This window comes from Protopterus annectens, chromosome 5.part0, assembly GCF_019279795.1.
Source record: "Protopterus annectens isolate FY-2018-M chromosome 5.part0, PAN1.0, whole genome shotgun sequence".
In the NCBI taxonomy this organism is placed as follows: domain Eukaryota; kingdom Metazoa; phylum Chordata; order Ceratodontiformes; family Protopteridae; genus Protopterus; species Protopterus annectens.
Window position 1 is genome coordinate 1,670,658,241 of NC_056735.1, and position 21,612 is coordinate 1,670,679,852.

At 42.9% G+C, this 21,612-nt stretch overlaps 1 protein-coding gene across 1 annotated transcript in view; it reads right to left on the reverse strand.

Annotated features, from left to right (window-relative positions):
- Nucleotides 1-21,612, reverse strand: part of PSMG1 (proteasome assembly chaperone 1) — a 551,386-nt gene that overhangs the window by 245,263 nt on the left and 284,511 nt on the right. The window contains exon 4 of the mRNA XM_044071460.1: nucleotides 15,998-16,060. Coding sequence (XP_043927395.1) covers nucleotides 15,998-16,060 — 63 coding nt within the window. The remainder of the gene's footprint in view (nucleotides 1-15,997; nucleotides 16,061-21,612) is intronic.

Below are 21,612 nucleotides of genomic sequence, written 5' to 3' on the forward strand. Positions count from 1 at the left end.
AAATCCTTATGCGGTATTTGCTTCCAACATGAAATACAATTATTAACTTTGTCTGACATCGGTCTGAGGCAAGAAAAGTTTCCCCAACGGGGTACTTAGCTTTCAAGAAGACTTCGGTTGCAAAATTTTCATAATTTCAGGAGCTGGCCGACCGGCACTTGCGAACTGCTTCTGCTTCAGGCACCGCACAGCAAGAAAGACTGAAGAAAATGGTGTCGGCTGGTTCTTTTATACCCCTGTCGCACTGACGTCAGGGAAGAAGCGACGACAACCGACGCCGGACCTAGACTTTGGAATTCGGCCGACCGAGGACCCGCCTGATGGCAGGAGAACCCATCTGTTATGACTGCAGCTGTATGCACGATGAACATCGTCTTGCTGTGAGGCGACAACGCTACCGCAGCATATATATATATATATATATATATATATATATATATATATATATATATATATACATACACATACACACAGGACGGCCTTTGGTCAACTGGTGCCCTAGGCAAAAGTGCTCCACAGTGTCCCAACATCACCACCCAGTGCCCCCATCCTGGTCTACATACACCATCCAGATTACTGGAAAAGTGCCCCTGCTACAAACAATGCCCTAGGCGGCCGCCTAGTTGGCTTATGCCTAAGGTTGGCTATGTATACATACATACATACATACATATATATATATATATATATATATATATATATATATATATATATATACCCATACACACACACACACACACATATATGTATATACCTATACATATACGCAAGTATATATGAACAAAAAAAAAAAATATATATATATATATATATATATATAACAGCAGGAATAATCCAAACAGTGTTAGCAACCATGCAGCTCACAAAAAATATATATTAACCAGAAGCAGTCCTTGAAATAAAAACAGCTCTTTATTGTGCACACTGGTAAGTGCTTTCGCATAAAGACTCTTTAGACCATTAGGAAGATACCGTAGTGTTTTTTTTATTCCCACGTCTAATATATTAAGCCACAGCCAGTCAAAATGAATTAATTAACTCATCTTTCAAATATATAAAGAGACATCACCACACTGAATATAGAATACATCACCCTATAAAAACTATTTAAATATAAAAACATGAATTTCATTTGAAAATTAATTTCATTTAAAAAATAAGAATAATGAATTACTGGCTGTAGAAGAAACATTAAATCATCAATTACTACTGATAACTCAAGTATTGCATTTCACGACATATATAAACTTGGCATCTGTCAAAACAAATACACTCACACACACATAGGTGCATAGACATACTATTAATTCAAGCATATGCCATATTGCAAAAGCCTTTTAAAACATATGATATGAAAGTAAAATTACATATATCCAAACATACAATATATCCACTCATGGTCACTAAAAAAATGTATTAAACTCAACCTACGTGCAGTCTCCTGGATTTAAGAAAGAGTTTCAAGGAGGCTCTTTCTTTCAGGCCTTTGCCTCTGTCAGCCCTTAATCTCAAAATTCACTTCACTTCCCTTCCCTCAGTGCAATTCCTAATATCCCCTCCCTGGACATGTGGCCTTCCCTCAGTGCAATTCCTAATATCCCCTCCCTGGACATGTGGCCTTACTGTGTCTATAACCATGAACTTAAAGACATGGCTTTCTCCTGTAGTAAGGACATGTTTGGCAAGGGCATTTGTGGGCGATCTCACTCTTATGTCATAGAGATGTACCCTTATCCTGTGCCTGAACATCCTGTCGGTCTTCCGAACATAGAAAGACCGACAAGTGTCAGGCAGTAAGGTATACTACATGTTGAGTGGCGCAGTCTGCCACAGAGGTAAATCTGTAGCTCTTTCCTGTATCAGGGTGAATAAACTTCCCACTAGGGTCTATGTATTCACAAAAATTACACTGTCCACAAGGATGCGTACCACAACCCAGTTCAAGTTCTTGTTTGTCAAATGGTGGACATAAAATCCTTTCCAGGTTTAGCTTATTTTTAAAACTGAACTTGGGTCTATCGCCCACAATATCCCTATATCAGGATTAGTGGTCAGGACCCCCCCCCCCACTGTCTATTGATCACCTCATATATCTTCCTGTTATCCATAGTGTAAAACATGGGTATCCTAACCTCAGAGGAATGTGTCCCACTGCTATCTATTATCTCATGTTCCGTCCTATCAGAGAAAAAAGGACTTGTTCTCCCTAATCTAAGGGAGTGTAATTGCTGTAGTGTCATTTTCACTACAGCCTCTCTTCTCAAACCTCTGTTTCAGAGCAGTCAGCTTAGAATGATAACCCCCATCAGAGGCATTGAGGCGAGACACACGCATCCCTTGTCCTTTTACCACGTTTTTAAAAATGTACTGTGGGTGCATGCTGCGCCTATGTAGCAGGGTATTTCTATGACATCTCTTTCTATGAACACCAGTATTTATAAGTCCACTATCTAGCCTCTCAATATAAACATCCAAGTATTCTATCCTACTAGGAGAAGAGGCCATGGTGAGCTTCACATAATCAGTCATCCTATTCATATTCAAAACAAATTCATTCAACTGGTTTATACCCCCTGTCCAGATGAAAAAGACATCGTCCAGAAAACGACGATAAAATGGGATGGATCTCCTGAAGGCATCCATAGGGAGCAATGCATCTTCTTCCCACAATGCCAGGAACATGTTGGCGTAGCTATTGGAAGTGCCCATAGCTATGCCATCCCGTTGTAAATAAATAATCTGGACAAAAAGGAATACATTGTTCTCAAGGTTGACCTCCAGGAAGAGACAAATTAAATCTAGGTCTCTCTCCATAATCACTGTGGCTACTGAAATGTTGTTTGAATTAATTCCCGCCATATTGGGAATAATAGTGAACAGAGACTGCACATCTAAAGTTACAAAAACACAATCTACATCTACCTCTAACACACTAGTGAAGTTATACAAGTCCAAAAGAAATTGTTTAGTATCGTTCAAGACTACTGAATCACAATCAAGCACCGGACGTAAAAACTTTTCACATATAGCGAAGAGGGTTCAGTGCACCACCCCCTTCCAGACACAATCGGTCTCATGGGTGGGGGGGGTCATTCCCATTCTTGTGGATTTTTGGTAATCCTTGTATAGCTGGTAAAGTCGTGAGTTCGACTTCAAGAAATCTGCACAATTCTGCAGTCAACCGGTCACTCTTGACCATATCATCTAGCATAAAGACATGGCCAAAAACAGGAAAGGTAGAAAACATAGAGAAGTCAGGGGGCAGGAGGGAGGGTAACCAGGACTGCAACAGTGAATACACTCGAGCATCTACATTTACGGTAAGTGTACACAACTGTACTATGTTCTTCGTGTTTCACTGTTGCAGTCATCACACTTGGGTTGATTCCCAAAGCTAAGGAAGGGTGGAGGCAGTCAAGAAGTATTAGGGCTGGCTAGCAGGCCTTACAATACTGCTGTGGCAAATCTAGCTCTGGATTTAGAAAAGACAGGTAAGTGGTAATGCTTGGTGAGGGTGTGTACAGGCCTCCAGGTTGCAGCTTCCAGGATGTCCCTGTTAGGGACTCCCCTGAGAAATGCTGTAGAGATCAAGGTAGCCCTAGTGGAATGAGTTCTGATCCCCTGTGGGATAGGTTTTCCATGGTGTTTGTAGCAGAAATGGATGCAGTGTGCTATCCATTTGGAAATGGTTTGCTTTGAAATGGCCTTGCCCTCTGCCCCTGTAGCAAAGCTGACTAGCAGCTGATCAGTTTTTCTGAAAGGCGTAGTCCTGTCAAGGTAGAACCTGCACTGTCTGTGCACATCCAAGGAGTGCATGATCATTTCCCCTTTCTTCTGGGGATTAGGGAACAAGGTTGGTAAATGGATGGATTGGTTTAAAGCCACACTGGATACCACCTTGGGCATAAATGATGGGTTAAGTCCTGAGGAAAACCCTGTCAGCGTGGAAAATAATGAAGGGTTCCACAGCCATTAGAGCCTGTAACTCAGACATTCTTCTTGCTGAAGTGATGGCTAGAAGTAAGGCTGTTTTCCAAGAGAGGAATTTTAACTCTGCTGAAGCAGCAGGCTCAAAAGGGGGAAGCGTGATCTTCTCTAGTACAAAGTTAAAGTCCCAAGTCCCAGGCAGGAGTGGGAGCTCTCCTCAGGGGTCTTAACTTGTTGGCTCCTCTCAGGAACTGTTTGATCAGAGGGTGAGAGAAGAGGGGTGGCTCAGTATTGTAATGAGCTGAGATGGCAGAGGCATGAATCCTCATTGATGAGAAGGATAGGTCTTTGTGGAGCAGCTCTGCTAGGTAATCTAGGATTTGAGGTAAGGAGGGCACTGCTATGTCCTTTCCTTGAGACGTTCCACTTTTCTGAATAGGATTTCCTAGTACTAGGCCTCCTGGCATCAAGGATGATGTCCAGCACCTGTTTGCTGTGGATTGCTGGTGGTGTATTCAGGGAATAAGCCAGGCTGCAAGGTTCAGGGTTTGCACTGAGGATGCAAAATCTGGCCCTCCTGCTGGGACAGCAGGGAAGGGGTCTGATGTAGGTATCAGGGTGGCACTGCTGTCAGACTGTGTAGGAGAGGGTACCAGTGCTGGCGTGGCCAGTCTGGTGCAATAAGGATTGTCCTTGGTCTGTCCTGTTTGATCTTGAGTACTACTTTTGAGAAGAGGGGCAGAGGGAGAAAGGCATAGATTGAGGGGTTTTCCCATGTAAAGGATAGAGCATCCACTTTCCATGCTTGGCTGTGGGGATTTCTGGTGCAAATTTTGCTCAATTGATGGTTTTGGGGGGAAGCAAAGAGGTCCACCTCTGGTGTCCCCCACTTGTGGATTAGAAGCTTGAAATGAGTTGGGTTCCAGTTTCCGTGGGTCCAGTAGATTTCTGCTTAAGTCATCTGCCAGGGAATTTTGTTTGCCTGGCAGGAACTGAGCTTGCAGGTACATTTGGTTGCTCAAGGCTGTGTTCCACAGGGTCATGGCTAACCTGCAGAGTGGGTAGGAATGAGTTCCCCCCGCTTGTTTATGTACCACATAACTGTGGTATTGTCTGTCTTTATCAAGAGTGGTCCTGGAAGGATAAGGTATGTGAAGGCTGTCAGAGCATTCTGTACAGCTAACATTTCTTTTTGATTGATATGCAGGTGAATTTGTCCTGGGCTCCATCTGCCCTGGATGCATTTGCCTGCCATGTGAGCCCCCCCATGCATAATGTGATGTGTCTGCTGTCAGGGTTTGGGAGGCGATGGGTTGAGTGAAAGGGAGTCTCTTGTTGTGGTTGCAGGCCTCTGCCCCCCAACAGAACTCTGTCCTTAGGCAAGGAATGATAGGAATTAGTGTTGCAGGTCCTGAGAATGTTGACACCAGTGACTTTTTAAGTACTACTGAAGTTTCCTCATATGCAGTCTTGCATATGGAATTAGTAGAAAGTATGAGGCCATGAACACTAGGGCTTGCAGTATTTTTCTTGCAGATAGCTGGGTTTTGGTGGCCATTAGTTTGAAGTAATTTGTCAAATAAACCTGCTTTTCTGGAGTGAGGAATGCCATCTGGGAAGTTGTGTTCAAGCTTGCTCCCAGGAATACAATCTTTTGGCTGGGTACCAGATGTGATTTCTTTTCATTGATGGTATACCCCAGAGAAGTTAGGAGTCTCTTCACAAATGCCAGATGCTGAAGTAACAATTCCTGTCTGTCTGCCTGAATCAGGCAGTTGTCCAAGTATGGGTAAATTTGAATGTTTCTCTGCCTGCCGTATGCATTGGCTGGAGCCAGGCACTTTGTGAATATCCTGGGCGCAGTACATAAGCCAAAGGGAAGTGCAGAGAACTGACAGTGCATAGAGCCTGTCCTTACGGGGATGTGCAAATAAACTTCTTTTAAGTCTAGGATGACTAGCCAGGAGTCCTTGGCTAGCATAGGAAGCAGCTGTTGTAGTGTAAGCATTTTGAATTCTGGGACCACCAGGAAGGTGTTGAGAATGGACAGATCTAGTATAGGGCACCAAGAGTTCTCTTTTCCAGGCAACAGGAACAGTCTGGAGTAGAAACCCTGAGCCTTTGCTCTACTGGACCAGGTTGAATTGCCCTGATACTGAGAAGAGAAAGTACTTGCTTTTGAGCCTCTGCCCACTGGTTTGGAGGAAGGTCTGGCAACCTGCCTGGGGTTGGCAGTGAGTGGAAGAAGAATCTGTATCCCTGGAATACAATGTTTAGGACCCATTAGTCCTGGGTAATGTACATCCAGTGTTTTGCATACAAGGTGAGTTTTCCTCCTAGGGGTGCAAGTACTTGGCCATGGCTGAGAAGGATAACAGACAAGTCATTGTGAACTTTTTCCATAAGGGTGCGGCTTACCACTCCCTGTTTCTGAGGTGGGAGCACTCCATTGTTTAGATCTCTGCATACCCTGAGACTGTAGTCTTTGTGGTCTGTTGCCCCTAAGTTTGGACTGAGAGGGTCTGGGAAGGACAGGAAAGGACCAGTTTTTAGAAAGCCAATGCCTACCAAATCTAGATGGCTGTACCTGTAAGAAATCTTTAACAGTTTGCAAAGATTTAGCTTTTTCCTCCATCTTTTTAAGAAGCTCCTCTGTTTTTGGCCCAAACAAACATTTCTGGTTTAATGGAGCATCTAGCAATTTTGCTTTGACATGGTCTGGCAAGATTTATTCCTTTAGCCAAGCATGCCTTCTCAGTACAGACCCAGTAACAGCAGCCCTGCAAGATGCTTCCAAGGCATCAAAACCACACTGGAAAGTATGTTTACTAACTTGGTTTGCAGAATGCATTAACTCTTGTAAATCTTTATTTTCTGTACAATCAGGAATCAACAACATTTTTTGTTTAATTAATACCATAATATATTGCTGGTACTTCAACATGTGAAACTGGCGGGTTCCGGCGTGTAGCCCGCAAGACAATTCCCTGCGAGCTACATCATCTAACCCAAATGGCTGCAGCGCCACTTTGCCGTAGTGCAATACGGCTGAAAAGCCTAGCCGCTGCAGCTGTAATCTATGTACGGGCAGAGACAACCATACCGGATGTGTAACACATTCCTTATTTACATTCAAGGAATGCATTTATTTACTTATTTAAATAAGGGGGGGTAGACCTTGGGAAAACTTTTTCTTCATCTAAATCAGTGTCTTCAGTGACAGACTGCAGGAGAGCCCCCTTCTGAGGAATGTGCCTTGAGACTCCTGAGGGGGGCACATCGGAATCGGACATGGGACTCTAACACAGTGCAGTCTTGAAGCCTAAGGGCTCATTTGTCCCTCTCTACCAGAATGTGAGGAAGTAAAATCAGTCTTCAGGAGGAGTCTGGGTGGCTCCAAACTCTGAGCACGTCAGTCATCTTTGGTCTGGCCTCGAAAGCCAACTCGGCCAATAGAAGTGAGCAGGAGCCACCCAGGTTAGCAGAATTGATGTTCCTCTCCACTCCAAGGGTTTAAGGCTTGAAAAAGTACCTTGAAACCAAGATGCGAAATGCCAAAGCCCCAAGTGGTAGGGAGAGCAGCAAAAACCTTGAGGTTGACTCCACCGTCATAGCTCTAACACCAAAGCTCTGGATATATTACTCCACTTGACCAAAGTGCATCGGAGTTGAGTGAGGGAGGGAAGATGCCAAGGTCTTCGAGGTTATTGACTCCAAAGCTGGTACCACTGGAAGTTTAGACATGACATACTCTGGGCTCCAAGAATGGAGATGGTGTAGGAAGCTGAACAGTTAGGGTGGAAGGGGCTGATCCCAGTCCTTTTTCTTTGGGACAGAGCCAGGATGACTCTCAGTTGAATCTGAATGCTCAAAAACTTCCTCATCATTTGGTTGGCACTGAATTAGGTGAAGCTCCTAACAGACCAACCAGATATTGAGGACAAGGCTAGTGAAGCAGGCCTCGAAAGTAACTTCTGCAATACTGGTGAGTGAAGCCTGGGGCTGATGGGCCCTGGTGAAAAAGAAATCTTCATGGAGGGAGTCTGGATCCTAGGAATAGTTGGATACAACTATCCTGAAACCTTAGGCACCTGATCTGCAATAGCTGTGGAGTCGGGAGACATTTTCTTAGATTGATCTGAGTGATCTTTGACTCTCTTCTTTAGAATTTGCTCATACTTTGTCCCTATCCTTCTTTCTCTTTTTTTCCATCAAAATTTTCCTTTCCTTGTCTCGTTCTTCTCGGATGAAGGGGAAGAGGTGGATGCCTTCGGGTCCAAAGACATTTTGGATTCTGTCTGTGGGGGGAAGAAGACCTCTTAAAATAAGTTTTTCTCTTCTCCTCTGGAGGACTTTTGTGCCAAATGCAGCACAAATAGAGCACGGATCTGCAAGCGGGAAGGCCACAAACAGTAGACACACTGCAAGTGTGAGTTTTGAGGGGGGATTTAATGCACTCAGTAAGAATACTTTTAAAAACCTGTTGAAATTAGGAAAAAAAATAACAATAAAGAAGTACACACATCTTAACTACAGGTTATCTATAAATAACAAGCTTACTATACTAATAACTACTCTAGCACAAGACTGAAAAACACACACACACACACACACACGGAAGAAATTATTTGAAAATCATACTACTCTAACTTTAACAACCACTAGGAACCTAAAACTACTTTAACCTAATAATCAGTATCAAGAATTCCTAAATGGGAAGAAAAATGCTTTCACTTATTGTTGAAAAAAGATGAAGCCTTCAGTCCACACATCTGGTTTAGTCAGGCAGCAAACGAGATCCGAGGTAATTTGGCAAGAAGAGGGCAATTGCGGGTAGGGGAGGAGTCAGAGCTCTCAGATTCAAAGTTTTGGTATATGGCACCGAGAGTGGATCTGGCTGGATCCAACAACCCACAGGTTGGATCAGACAAAAAAAAGACATCGTCGGATTTGGTATTATGGTTTATTTTCTACTGATGTTTGTAAACAAAAAGTTATGTACTCACCATAACGTTCGATGTATGTAGTCCATCTTGCCTCACATTCTTACCCGTGGGTTCGGAGCAGAATGTCGGCTCCAACTCGGCCATACGTTAGGTCGAAGTCTTTCTATCCCATGCTGCACTGCTCTCTATCCCCAGATCTAGTTTGCTGCGAGCACCAGCACTCACTTTCCATGCATAACAACACCTAAGAAAGGAAGAACAAACCAAGAATGAAGGAAACTCTGAAACCAGGCCTAACCTCCAGATCCTCCAGGACGGGGAAGGTGGGGGGGGGGTAAGTAAGAATGTGAGGCGAGATGGACTACATACATCGAACGTTATGGTGAGTACATAACTTCTGGATGTTATGTAGTCCAATCTCACCTAAATTCTTACCCGTGGGACAGTGTCCCCAGCACCTAAATCCTGGGAGGCTCAGTGGAAAATACTCCTGAGCACTGTGGATCCAAAGGAAGACCTGCCTCTAGATACCACATCTAACTTGTAATGAGTAACAAAGGTGTGAGGAGATGCCCAAGTAGCTGCAGCAAAAAAAATATCATCCATAGACAATCTGGCCTGAAAAGCTGTAGATGTAGATACAGACTGGGTAGAGTCGGCCTTCACTCGGAACGGTAAATCTCTTCCCCCCTGAAGTATAAATGAAAGAAATACAACTGGAAATCCACCTGGACAACGTGACTTTGGAAACAGGAGACCCAATTCTGTTTTCCGAAAATGAAACAAACAACTGATCAGATTTTCTGAGGTCCTTCGTTCTGTGCAAATAAAATCATAATTGTCTGTGCACATCCAACTGATGAAATTTGAATTCTGCCTTGTTCGAGAACTGAGGAAAAAACACTGGTAATTCAATGGATTGGTTAAGGTTACTAACTGACGCTACTTTGGGAAGAAAGGAAGGATTCGGTCTGAGAGAAACCCTGTCCTTATGAAAAATCAAATAAGGTGGTTTGATTGATAAAGCTTGAAGCTCTGAAACACGTCTGGCTGACGTGATGGCTACCAAAAATACAGTCTTCCAAGTTAAGAATTTTAAATCACAAGTGGCTGCAGGCTCAAAGGGGGGTGAAGTAAGACCCTGTAGAACAAAGTAAGTCCCAAGGCATAACAGGTTCAGAGACAGGAGGACAAAGCAATAAAGTGCCCTTCAGGAAAGCCTTACAGAGTATGTGCCATTAGACTAGGTTCGTCTGCGACATGAAAGGTAGAAATCGCTGTCAACTGGACTTTAATGGTTGTGGCAGCTGATCCCTGGTTGAAAAGCATAGAAAGGAACTCCAATACTGAAGAGATTGGAGATGTGTAAGGGTCAATCTTTTTGGCATGTGCCCAGATGTAAAATCTCTTCCATTTGCTGTAATAAATCTTCCTGGTCGAAGGCTTATGAGAGGAAGACAGAATATGAACCACCTCCGGTGAAAAATGGTGATGCCTAACTAATGACGGAAGTGGAGTAGCCAAGCTGTCAACCGGAGGGTCCGAAGAGAGGGATGGAGCTGCCCTGACATGCGAGTCAGTAAGTCTGGTTGTGGGCCCAGAATCCAAGGAGCATCCATGAGATAGGGATGGAGAAAGGGGAACCAAATTTGATGAGGCCAGTGTGGAGCAATCAGAATCATTTTGCTTCCCAAGGATTGCGCTTTCTGAATAACCTTTGACAGCAAAGGAACCGGAGGGAAGGCATATAGTAGACTGGAGGGCCAATCGTGGACTAGAGTGTCCCTGGGTGACTCCCCCTGAGGGGGGATAAGGGTGAAGTAGCTGCTGTATTTGGCACTGAGGGGGCTGGCAAAAAGGTCGCAGCATGGCTGACCCCCACCTGTGGAAAATCTGCTCCGCAACTTGACAGTTCAGGGACCACTCGTAAGGCATCAGAATAGCTCTGCTTAGCCTGTCTGCGATCACACTGGACTTCCTTGGAATGTGCGTTGCTACCAGAAAACGTTGGGAAGACACTGCCCACTGCCACACTCGCATGGCCTCTCTGCAAAGAGGGTACGACTTGGTTCCTCCCTGTTTGTTCAGATACCATACCTCCGACATATTGTCCGAGTGGATTGCAATAGTCCAGAGAGGAAGAAAGCTCTGAAGTGCTTGCAAAGCTAGTAGCACTGCTCTCATCTCCAGGACATTGATATGCAGATGCATCTCATGCTGTTGCCACGTGCCTTGGACTGTCTTGCCTAGATAATGCCTAACCATCCCATCTGGGAGGCATCCGTGGTCACCGTGGCAACCAAAGGCGAAGGAACAAAGGGCTTTCCCGCATTCAGATTGACGGTGTGAAGCCACCAACTGAGATCCAATTTGCACCTGTCTGTGAGTAGGATAGAGTGAGAAAGTGGAAGATGTTGAAGAGACCACTGGGCGAAGAGTAGCCACTGAAGGAGCCTCATATGTAACCTTGCCAGGGGGACTAACATAATTGTAGCAGCCATCGTCCCCAACAATTGGAGGACCAATCTTGCCTTCACTCTTCTCAGTGGGAGCAAGGCATAAACCTGTCGTTGTAGGACTCTGATTCTTTTCTGTGGTAGAAATGCCCGCATGAGGACGGTGTCTAATTTGGTGCCTATAAATGTGACATGCTGCGAGGGCAACAAGGCAGATTTTTCCCAGTTCAAGGTGATGCCCAACTGTTGACATAGGTTGATAGTAGCATCTCTGGTCTGAAGTAGCAGATGCCTGGTGGTGGCAGTAAGGAGCCAGTCATCCAGGTATGGAAACACTTGGAATCCCTGACGTCTCAAGTGAGCAGTCACCACTGCCATGCATTTGGTAAACACCCTGGGGCTGTGGTGAGACCAAAGGGCAGGGCTCGAAACTGAAAGTGACTAGCTCCCAGCCAGAAGCGTAGGTGACTTCTGGATGCCCTGTCCATCTTTATGTGGTCATTAGCATCCTTGAGGTCGATGGAGCACATCCGCACTTCTTTTCCCAACAGTGGGAGAACAGATTGCAACGTGACCATTCGGAACTTGGACTTTTGCACATGTGTGTTCAGTCGGCTGAGATCCAAAATGGGTCTCAGGTCCCCTGTCCTTTTCAGCACCAAAATGATTCTGGAGTAAGTCACTAATCCGATCTGGCCTGAGAGGACATGTTGGATGGCTCCTTTTTCTAGCAGCTTTGAAACTTCTGAAGCTGCGGAATCCCTTTGACTGGGTGGAACATCCGGGATTTTCTTGACTGGAGGGGGAGTTGACGAGAAGAGAATGACATATCCTCCAGAAATTATTCGTAGAATCCATTGTTCCTGGGTGATAACTTGCCAGGCCTCTGGGTATAGTGAGATTTGACCACTGACTGGCTAAGAAAACGCACATTCAGGCCTCCCATCAGGAGCGGCGGTAGGGAGAACCACGAAAGGAATCGCGGTCTCCCGAGTTGCAAGGGCCTCCTCTGCCCCTAGGGCGGCGTCTACCTGAATAACCACCCCCTCCCCTGGTATCCACAGGGACTCCCTTGGACAGAAATTCCTTATCAGGAGGGGCAGACAAAAATTTATTGGGTCTCCTAGGGACAGGTTCCACAGAGTCAGGGGTTTCCCACACCCTTCGACAAACCAGATCCAGAAGCTCAAAGGGTGGAGACACCCAGGAGGCAGAGGGCTGAGCACCAAAGGCCCTCAGGAACACCGACTCCTCTTCGGAAGGGGCTTTGGATGGCCAGTCACCTCTTTGCTTCAAAATCTCTAGGATGTCAGAGAAAGAAACATCCTCAGAGGATGACTTAGGGGACCACTCAGATTCCTCGAGGTCGGTATCTGACGTGAGAGACTCATCTTGGGAATCTATGTGCTTCCTCTTGCACATTCTCTTTCTGGGTGGCTCCTCAGACAAAACCTCTGAGGGGCCCTCAGAAATATGGGGACCACTCGTGGGGGTACCCTGAGGCCTTGGAGCTCCACTGTCAAGAGACAGAGGGCAATCAGAGACCTGCACCGGTGCTATAGGGGACAGAGTGAGCGAACCGTATGATGCCGCTGACGACCTGGCCAGTGCGCTCCTCATGGCCTCGAAAGCTGGTTCTCCCGGGTCCGAAGATCGACCAGCCTCTGAAGCAGAGAAAGGAGTCGAGCTCCCCCACGCCGAAACACCAAGAGGGAGACTAGGAGCCGAGAGATGTCTTGAAGCCTCTCCCTCTGGTCCGACCGAGGAATCCAGAGTCCTGAACCCCGTGGACGCCGCTGACGGGGTCGGAGCTGACGTTGGAATCGATAAGCCAGGAGGGGCTGTCAGAACCGACCTAGGGACATCACACGGAGCCGAGCACTCCGGCTCCAAAAGCTGAGATACACTTGGAGGAGGAAGTATCGATGTAGGTAGAGGGACCGGCTCCAGAGCTGACTGGGTCAGAGCCAAAAACAATTTTGCCAGTACCAGTGACTGAAGAAGTCTCTGCACCACTCTATCGACGTCCACATCCGATAAGGTCCTGGAAGATTTGGGATCTGGAGGACAGGGAAGGAGATCGAGACCTCCTCTCTTAAGGAGACCTGCAAGGAGGAGATACCGGCCTAATGCTAGGCAACCGGCACCGAACAGGCTCCAAGAAAATTCGAGCCGGAGCAGGTTCCATAACCACTGACACTTCCTGCGGCTACGAGGACAATGGAGCCGAGGATGTCATTGAAGATTTTGCTGTTATCTCCGGCGGCTCCGATGATACTGATGGAGCCGGGAATCGCTTTTTAGCCTTGGAAGATTTAGCTTTTGATGGAGAAGACCTAAAGCTGGAAGCTCTCTCCAAACCCTCCTCGAAGGAGGGTTTCAGAAGTCCCTTCAAAATCAATTTGTTCTTCCTTTCCTGAAGAACACGCTGGCTAAAAACATGACAAAAACTACATGATTCCTGGAGGTGAATCGCTCCCAGACAGTACACACAGAGTGTCCATCAATGATGGACATCTTATAACTACACTTGGTGCACTTCTTAAAGCCCGAGGGCTTATGCTCCTTAGTATCTTTACACATAGTTAACACAAACACCAAGTAACTAACTCAAAAACTAGACCAACGGTCAAACAGCCACAAGCGCAGGAACAGGACAAACAAACAGTACACCACAAAGACCTCTAACTAAAACTGTCCTAGACACAAGTACAAGGGGGAGGACTAATTCCTCTAATTTAAACGGTTTTAGCCCAAGGGAAAAAGTTAGCACACAAGGAAAGCAAGGGGACAGACTACGTCCTCTAACTGAAACGGGCCTAGCCCATTGGAAACAGCTAGTGGGATACCACAAGAACATGCTTTAAAAAAAAACAACTTTTCCACAACACAGTTCAAGAAACACACACAAATAGCTATGAAAACAGCTTTTTTTGCAAAAAACTTCTCTGCTATAAAGAAGAAAAGGTACTTAGCCACAGCCAAGAGCGAGATCACGTCCGAGCTACACAAGCGGCAAACGAGATCTAGGGATAGAGAGCAGTGCAGTATGGGATACCATCTTAGCCCAGCCAATAGAAAGACTTTGAGCTAAAGTATGGCCGAGTCCGAGCCGACATTTGGCTCCGAACCCACGGGTAAGAATGTAGGCGAGATTGGACTACATAACATCCCACATTACAGATTAAAATGTGCTGATTTAATATAGATATTAAAATGGTGCAAACTCATTTTCTTTGTTTCCTTAAACGTAAGACAAGACATTCCTGAAGGAAGTGTTCACACCTCTGTTCCCCCATCAAAAGCATACTCTTTCTCCACTTGAACCAGTTTTTTCAGCAAACTAGATGTACCTTGGAAACTTTATTCTTAGTAGACACTACCTCAGCATGGTGCCAAAATTCACTCGTGTGCTCACCTTCCTCTATTCCTCCCAAACTATTCCAACAAAGCTCAATATCGGCTGCATCATATGGATGAACTCAAATATTTCAGGTCTAAACTGGATAGAACTAAGTCAAACAGGAACATTTGTCATTTGTTTGTTTCCTGCTCTTCTAAAAAGAGTGGCTGAAAGTCTTCCAGAGTAACTCTTCCTCCTGGCAAACCCATACCCCTAAGGTTGCAAAGTTCACAGTATAAGATCCATGGCTACCTTGCAGACCTTTTAATACCTTTGTAAGGCACCATGAAATGGACAACAGCTTTTTGAGTTGCTATTGTGAGAGGTCTTTTATTATGATAAACTACCCAAGAGGTTTAACTTGAGACTACATCCTGCAGGTGACAGAGAAAAATCTCCCAATATCAGATATGGAAGTCATATACCGTAATGCTAGCTCTGAGCTTGTGGTTTCATCTCTGTCAATGACCCCACCTTTGAGCCCCCATTCCAAGGTCCACTGCAAACTGTTCCTTTTTTGTTGCTACTGCTGTTGAAAGCTTCAGAGATCTGAACAAGGGGGCATTGGGTGCACAGGATTACGGGCAAGGAGTATGGGTTGTTGGCTGGAGAAAGTTTTAGGGCCAAACTAAGTATTTGCTGGTCTTAGTCTTACAGGTGACCACCAATACAGATATAGCACTACATTAAGTGCATGACTTTTGTTTACGGCCTGATTAGCATCACCTAGAGCTGTCGAGGATTTTTTTTTTAAACACTAATCTGCATACTGGTCCTGCACGGAGTCTCATTAAGTGCCACCTTACAATGCGCGGTTTCCAAGAAGGCTGAGCCAATACACGCTGTGCTGTGAGCCACTGCTGTCTTAAGGTCTAAACTACGGGACACTTGTGGTAATCAAACCTACTCCTCACATCGCCCAGCAAGGCATAAGTGCAGACCAACTGCCTGTCAAGTATACCCTTCCTGTTTAGCTGCTCAGATGCTGGGCCCACTATTTTAACCCTGCTTGTTACATTCAGAGTCATGCCCACAACATTTACGCCAACAAAGATGGACTTGATACCAATGCCTGACCCAATATTTGGGGAAGATGAAAACCAAGGCAAATATCACAGAACTTCTACATTTCATACAGTCCTATTTGAAATCTGATCATGTTAAATTTCCCTTCAGAAATATATAATGCAAAGACAGAGTGTGACAAAACAGCTTCTCAGTGCTATAAAACCGCTAAAAAAAATATAACAATTTTGTTTTTTTACCTTTTCAGTCCACTGAAACTGTTGATCTTCAGCTACATAACAGTTGCACTGACAGCTGAAAACCTGCAAAGAAAAACACTACTAATGAAGCTTATGTGTGACATGGTTGCAGCTTATGACAACTACTTCACGCAACTTAATAAGCATTGGTTCACAGCTAGCACTAAAATAAAATCCAAGCTTCATTTGTAACAGTTTAAATTGCATTCTGTCAAATGCCTTTGTCTATGTGACTACTTCCTAACGAAAGTGTTTAAAAAAGTCATTATTTATATATGGTACATTTTCAATTTACTTATTTATTCTTTGTTCACTGGATGGGTGGACGGGTCCTTGGACCATTTTCAGCCACTACCTTGTGAGCAAAAAGCACAAAAGTACAGGCAAAAATATTCAAATATGATATTGCAAATATTACACAAGGAAACGACGTTAGGTTATACTACTTTTTTGCATAGTCTAAAAATTTACTGTTGTTCAACAATTACTTTAAAACATTTAAAGTACTAATGCTTCATATAAGTGCACTAATGCCTGTAAAGAAAATTTCCTAAACGAGAGACTTTCGTCTGAAGATGAAAGAAGCATGGCCTGAGAAATGAAGACCATGTACAAGATTATGAAAGGAGATAAAGTAGAAAGAGTTAATGATTAGTGGAGTGGGTCCAGTCATTAATTTACCAAAGCAGAAGGTGTCAATGTACTACTACTGCAATAAGATGAAAAGTTACACGTTCAATTTACAATACAATACAATGGAGCCCCTTTGTTGCATGACAATATCCTTCAGGAGTTAAGATATATGTATGAAAACATGAAGGAATATAGATGGCTGGTGGAGATTATCTTTGTATGACAATAGCCTTCAGGAGTTAAGATTTATGTATGAAAACATGAAGGAATATAGATAGCTGGTGGAGACTATATTTAGTCTATGAAACAGGTTTGTTTGCTTTCTCCTTGAAGTACAGTGGAAGCAAAAGATACTATACCGCTGATAGAATACAGATTGGCTCAAACATCTTAAAATAAATATATGCAGCTGTGAAACCAGACAACACTGGCACAGAGCTTCCTGTAAGCAGTGCTGGTGATTCACATTTGAATAGTGAATTGTGTGTCAAAGGGAAACAGGAGGTAGAAAATGTGCAGCTCTGGCCAACTGTTCTTCTCTTGAGAAGCTCGGGATTCCTTCCTGCTTTTCTTACCCTGTGAAGAAAAGGGTTCTAGTTCTGGCAAACAACTAAAAATGAATGGTGCAAGGTCATAGCACACCCTCTTAGCCAGATGCATGATATCACTGCACCCATCAGTAGGTGCAACTCCCCACAAAATGTGCAAGAACAAGAGAAAATGTAGAAATATGATGATGATGATGATGTGATCAGCTGAAAATATCTGACTAAAGACCTCTGAAGTCAGGGGTGCATTTCTCTTTACTGTTAAATAATTATGAGGTGCAATTTACCAAAGTGCCATCTTAGATTGAGCTGTAACTAGGGTGCAGTAAAGAGGGCAGCTGTCCCAAATGCAAGCTGCCAGAGGCCAGGATCGATAAGTACCAATGATGCTGGATTGCAGCATTAGCATACGTGACAGTCATTATTGCATTTGCAGTTCAATTGAAGTTCTCTGAGGTTAGAGAGTGCAAAAGTAGGCTGCTTGTAGGAGTTTTAGCAAGCAGAGCACTTTTTATTTATTTTTGGTTCCTCAACTTATACTTGGTGGGGGTGCCACTTTGGGGATATGCACATGAAGCAAGGTGAACTTGCTACAGTTATGATATTTGCTCTAGGAAATTTCGCCTGTATAAACTACAAACCATAAAAAAATTAAAAAAAAAAAAAAAAAAATACAAACTTTTACTAAATAAACAAACTTTGTAAACAGCACTTCCTCAAAGGTGACCAACTTAAAATCAATTTTAGAAAATGTGAAAACTGAAATGCCAGTGTTTTCTGGAACTGGTCATTTAAATACAACAATCTTATCAAGTACAACATTACCAGAAAGGTAGTGAACAAGAAACCATTTCACTGTCCTCAAAAGTGCTGAATCTACTTTATAAATACTTATGCCATCCACTGAAGTGTCTTCCATGACCACAAAATCCTCCATATTGCCAGTTTTGGAAAATAAATATCTTAACTACAGTTTGTAACAAAAACTTACACGTCCAAAATAATCTCTGTTTCAGAAGGACAGCTATTAAGTTAAATATGTAAGACCTTTAGTTAGCTCAGTAAGCAATTCAGTAGATATTTTCATGTGAGATACGTTTACAACAGTTAAGTCACATACTTACACAGATGCTCTGTTGACGTGGGGGGAGAATCCCATTCTTGTCTACCCTCCATTCTCCACTCCTCTTACATGGCCTCATGATCATTATTTGAGGAAGCCAAAGAAAATGAAGTGAAACTCATTCTTTTGTCCGGGGCACTCCCACAGTTCAACCTGCTAAAATGAAGATTCTGCCTGAAACTGAGGTTGATCTCATGTGCATGCTGTGCAAGTTCTTGGCCAGCCTCCCTCTGGTCTCAAAGAAACGTTGATGTCTTCAGTTGAAAATATTACCCTTCTGGTAACCCCTAGCAACCACAATGAATTTTCTTTTCTTCTATGTTACTACTGCTTTTTCATGTTTCTCCAAATCAATATGTATATGCTGTATATGCCATTTGAAACAAAAAAAAATCACTATACACCTTTGCTTTTAAGGTTTTCCTGCAAATTATGTATGCCTGCCACTAATTTTGCATGCTTTTGTCTGTCCCTCTCAATCAAAACTAGTACCCCCCCTTTAGTGTATTGAGAAGTCAAATTTTCCCACCATTCCTTCAAGTCAGCATCATTATTTCTTTTTTAAAAAAAGTTTTATTAACTTCAGAACTATATGTGGCTCATCTAGTGCCCTGTCCCAGTCTCTCAGAATACTGCCTGCCCCCTAAGCTCTTTGGGTGAAGAGAAAAAAAAAAATCTTTGGTTGACAGTTGAAAGTCGAGTGCTGCACTGTCTGCAATCCATCACCCCTGACCCCCCCCCCCCAGCTCTTTGAATGAAGGACTTTGCCTGCAAAAACCTGACTGGTGCATTTGCTTCTACATCCAACCCCCCCCCCAAGCTTTTTGACTGAAGGGCAAAAAAGAAAGAAAACAGAACATTAAACTGCCTTTCTGTACCAGCATTTTACTGCATGCATTGCTCCCATAGATTCTATGTACTTCTATCTAGTTTGCTCCTATTAAGATCCCAACTACAATTCTTTTACGTCCTTTACAGCATTCAATAATATTGTTACAGTTGTTTACTTTTTGATTTCCCTTTCAAGTCAGCTTCATTTTCACCAATCTTAGCAAAAGGAGTTTTTAACTCTTCGCAAACCTCAAGGAAACGGTGAAGTTCAATATATTTCTCCTGTATTTTCTGATAATAATAATAGTAAAAAAAATTCAGTTCTTTCTTCATTGCCCAAATTAAATCCTCAATTTATTAAATTCTTGAATTACAGTCTCAGAATTAGCTGTATTCCACAAGTTCGCACCATCTACTCTACTACATAATTGCTGCAATATGTTGTCAAAGATCACAGCTGTCACAGTAAACTGCAGAGTACAAAACACTTAAGGCATTACAGTCAAGGATCTTGGTTTTATCATAACATATAAATAAACTAACTGAAAAAAAGCAAAACATATAAATCATATACCACAAAAATAAAAAGCAGAACTGCAGAATATGCAAACTTTTACTAACAAGTAACAACACTTTCTTAAAGGTGAGTGACAGTGGTACTATGTTGTGTATTTAACTCATTGCATCAGAGTGATGCTTTCAGGAGCATCTGCAGTTAACTCCTACTGACACCTGTAGGTGTCAGATATTGCTTGTTCATATTTGTATCAATAATTCCAAAACCATGCTATGAACAAGGTTTTAAAATGTTTCCTTAAAGCTTATACAAGGGCAAACTCAAATGCATTAATATTTGGCCTCTGTCTAGTGCAGGTAAATAGATATTAACCTGTTTTTAGGATATTAATTTCTATAGATACAATTTTCACATTTTTCTAAATATTTTAACAACTGGGCAACACAGAACTCCTTTCATATGGCAGCTCTCAGCTAGATGAATAAAATACTGCTGACAGTATGAGTGTAACTTGAGTGGTTGCCGAGATATTGTAAATTGTTTACAAAATATTACAAATGTAATAGTCACTGTGTTTACTGTGACTTATAAAATTTGGTTTAAGACCTAGAACCTAAGGAATACAACCACTATAAAAATAATTTGTGCTTAAGAGTTTGCCATTTATACTTTTTTTATAACCCCCTATGGTTCCAGAGATATGAAGATATGTTTGTAATGAGTCTGTCAAAAGGTTTAAGCTCTTCTCCATTGGAAGTTACAGTGCAAACTTCCTGAGCTCCACTGGAGTGAATGAGTTAATGAGGCATGAATATTGAACTCTGTGTTTTTAGGAATTTGCTTAAATGTAACTATGTTATAAGTCACAGCAGTACCAGAAATGCAATTAGGACCACTATTCCTTTGAGTAAGTGTTGTGGGAAGGTTTTATCGGTTAGTAAAAGTTTGCATTGTACATTCTTGCATTTCAATTTTATTTTTATGGCACATGGCAAAGAACTTAGTTTTGATTTTTTTTTTTGAGTTAATATATCATCTACATTTTAACTATATCTACTATTTCCACTCCATTTAAGGAAATAATGTAGACTGTGACACTGACATTACACTTACTGTCAAATGCAGCATGTTACAACACCAAATTGGGAAACTATGGCTTGCAGTCAGGATTAAACTACACAGACTGGTCACTTCACTGACATCTAATCAGAAAATGTCCAAATATTCATTTGGATTTACAAGATATTATACACTAACACGAACAATACACAACATGTATAAAATGTACTGAATGATATGCAGTCACTGCATTTCCAAAGCCTTCCAAGACGTGCAATTAGCATTTTAATTTGGATTACAAAGCATACCTTCTGGCTACATCTATAGCTTTCAACAAGTGACAAGAAATAGCTGACTATAAGAACAACATATTTTCTAAATAATGAACATAGAAAGGAAAGGATACAGTGGTGCTTATACATTAATATATAAATGAATAAGATGGAAGCTAGAACTAGACGCAGTGGGCCAAGCTCTGCAGTGAAGATGTTTTTGCCATGAATGTATTCCAGCTGATGTGGGTTTGGCTACCAATAATAGGTGCTACAGAAGCTAGTTGAGGGAGTAGAGTAAGCATCTGACAGTAAACGCTTCACAGAGGTCCAAATGTAGCTCCAAAAAGTACAGTTTTGTACCTACCATAAATGTAGATGTTCGAGTGCTAATACAGCTGCTCGGCCGAATTCCAAAGTCTTGGTCCGGCGTCGGTTGTTGTCGCCTTCTTCCCTGACGTCACTGTGACAGGGGTATACAAGTCACAGCCGACACCATATTCTTCAGTCTTTCTTGCCCCAGATGTCAGGTGCCCCCAAAAGGAAGGCAATACATAAATAATATAGCTATATGTGTATATATATGTGTATATATATATATATATATATATATATATATATATATATATATA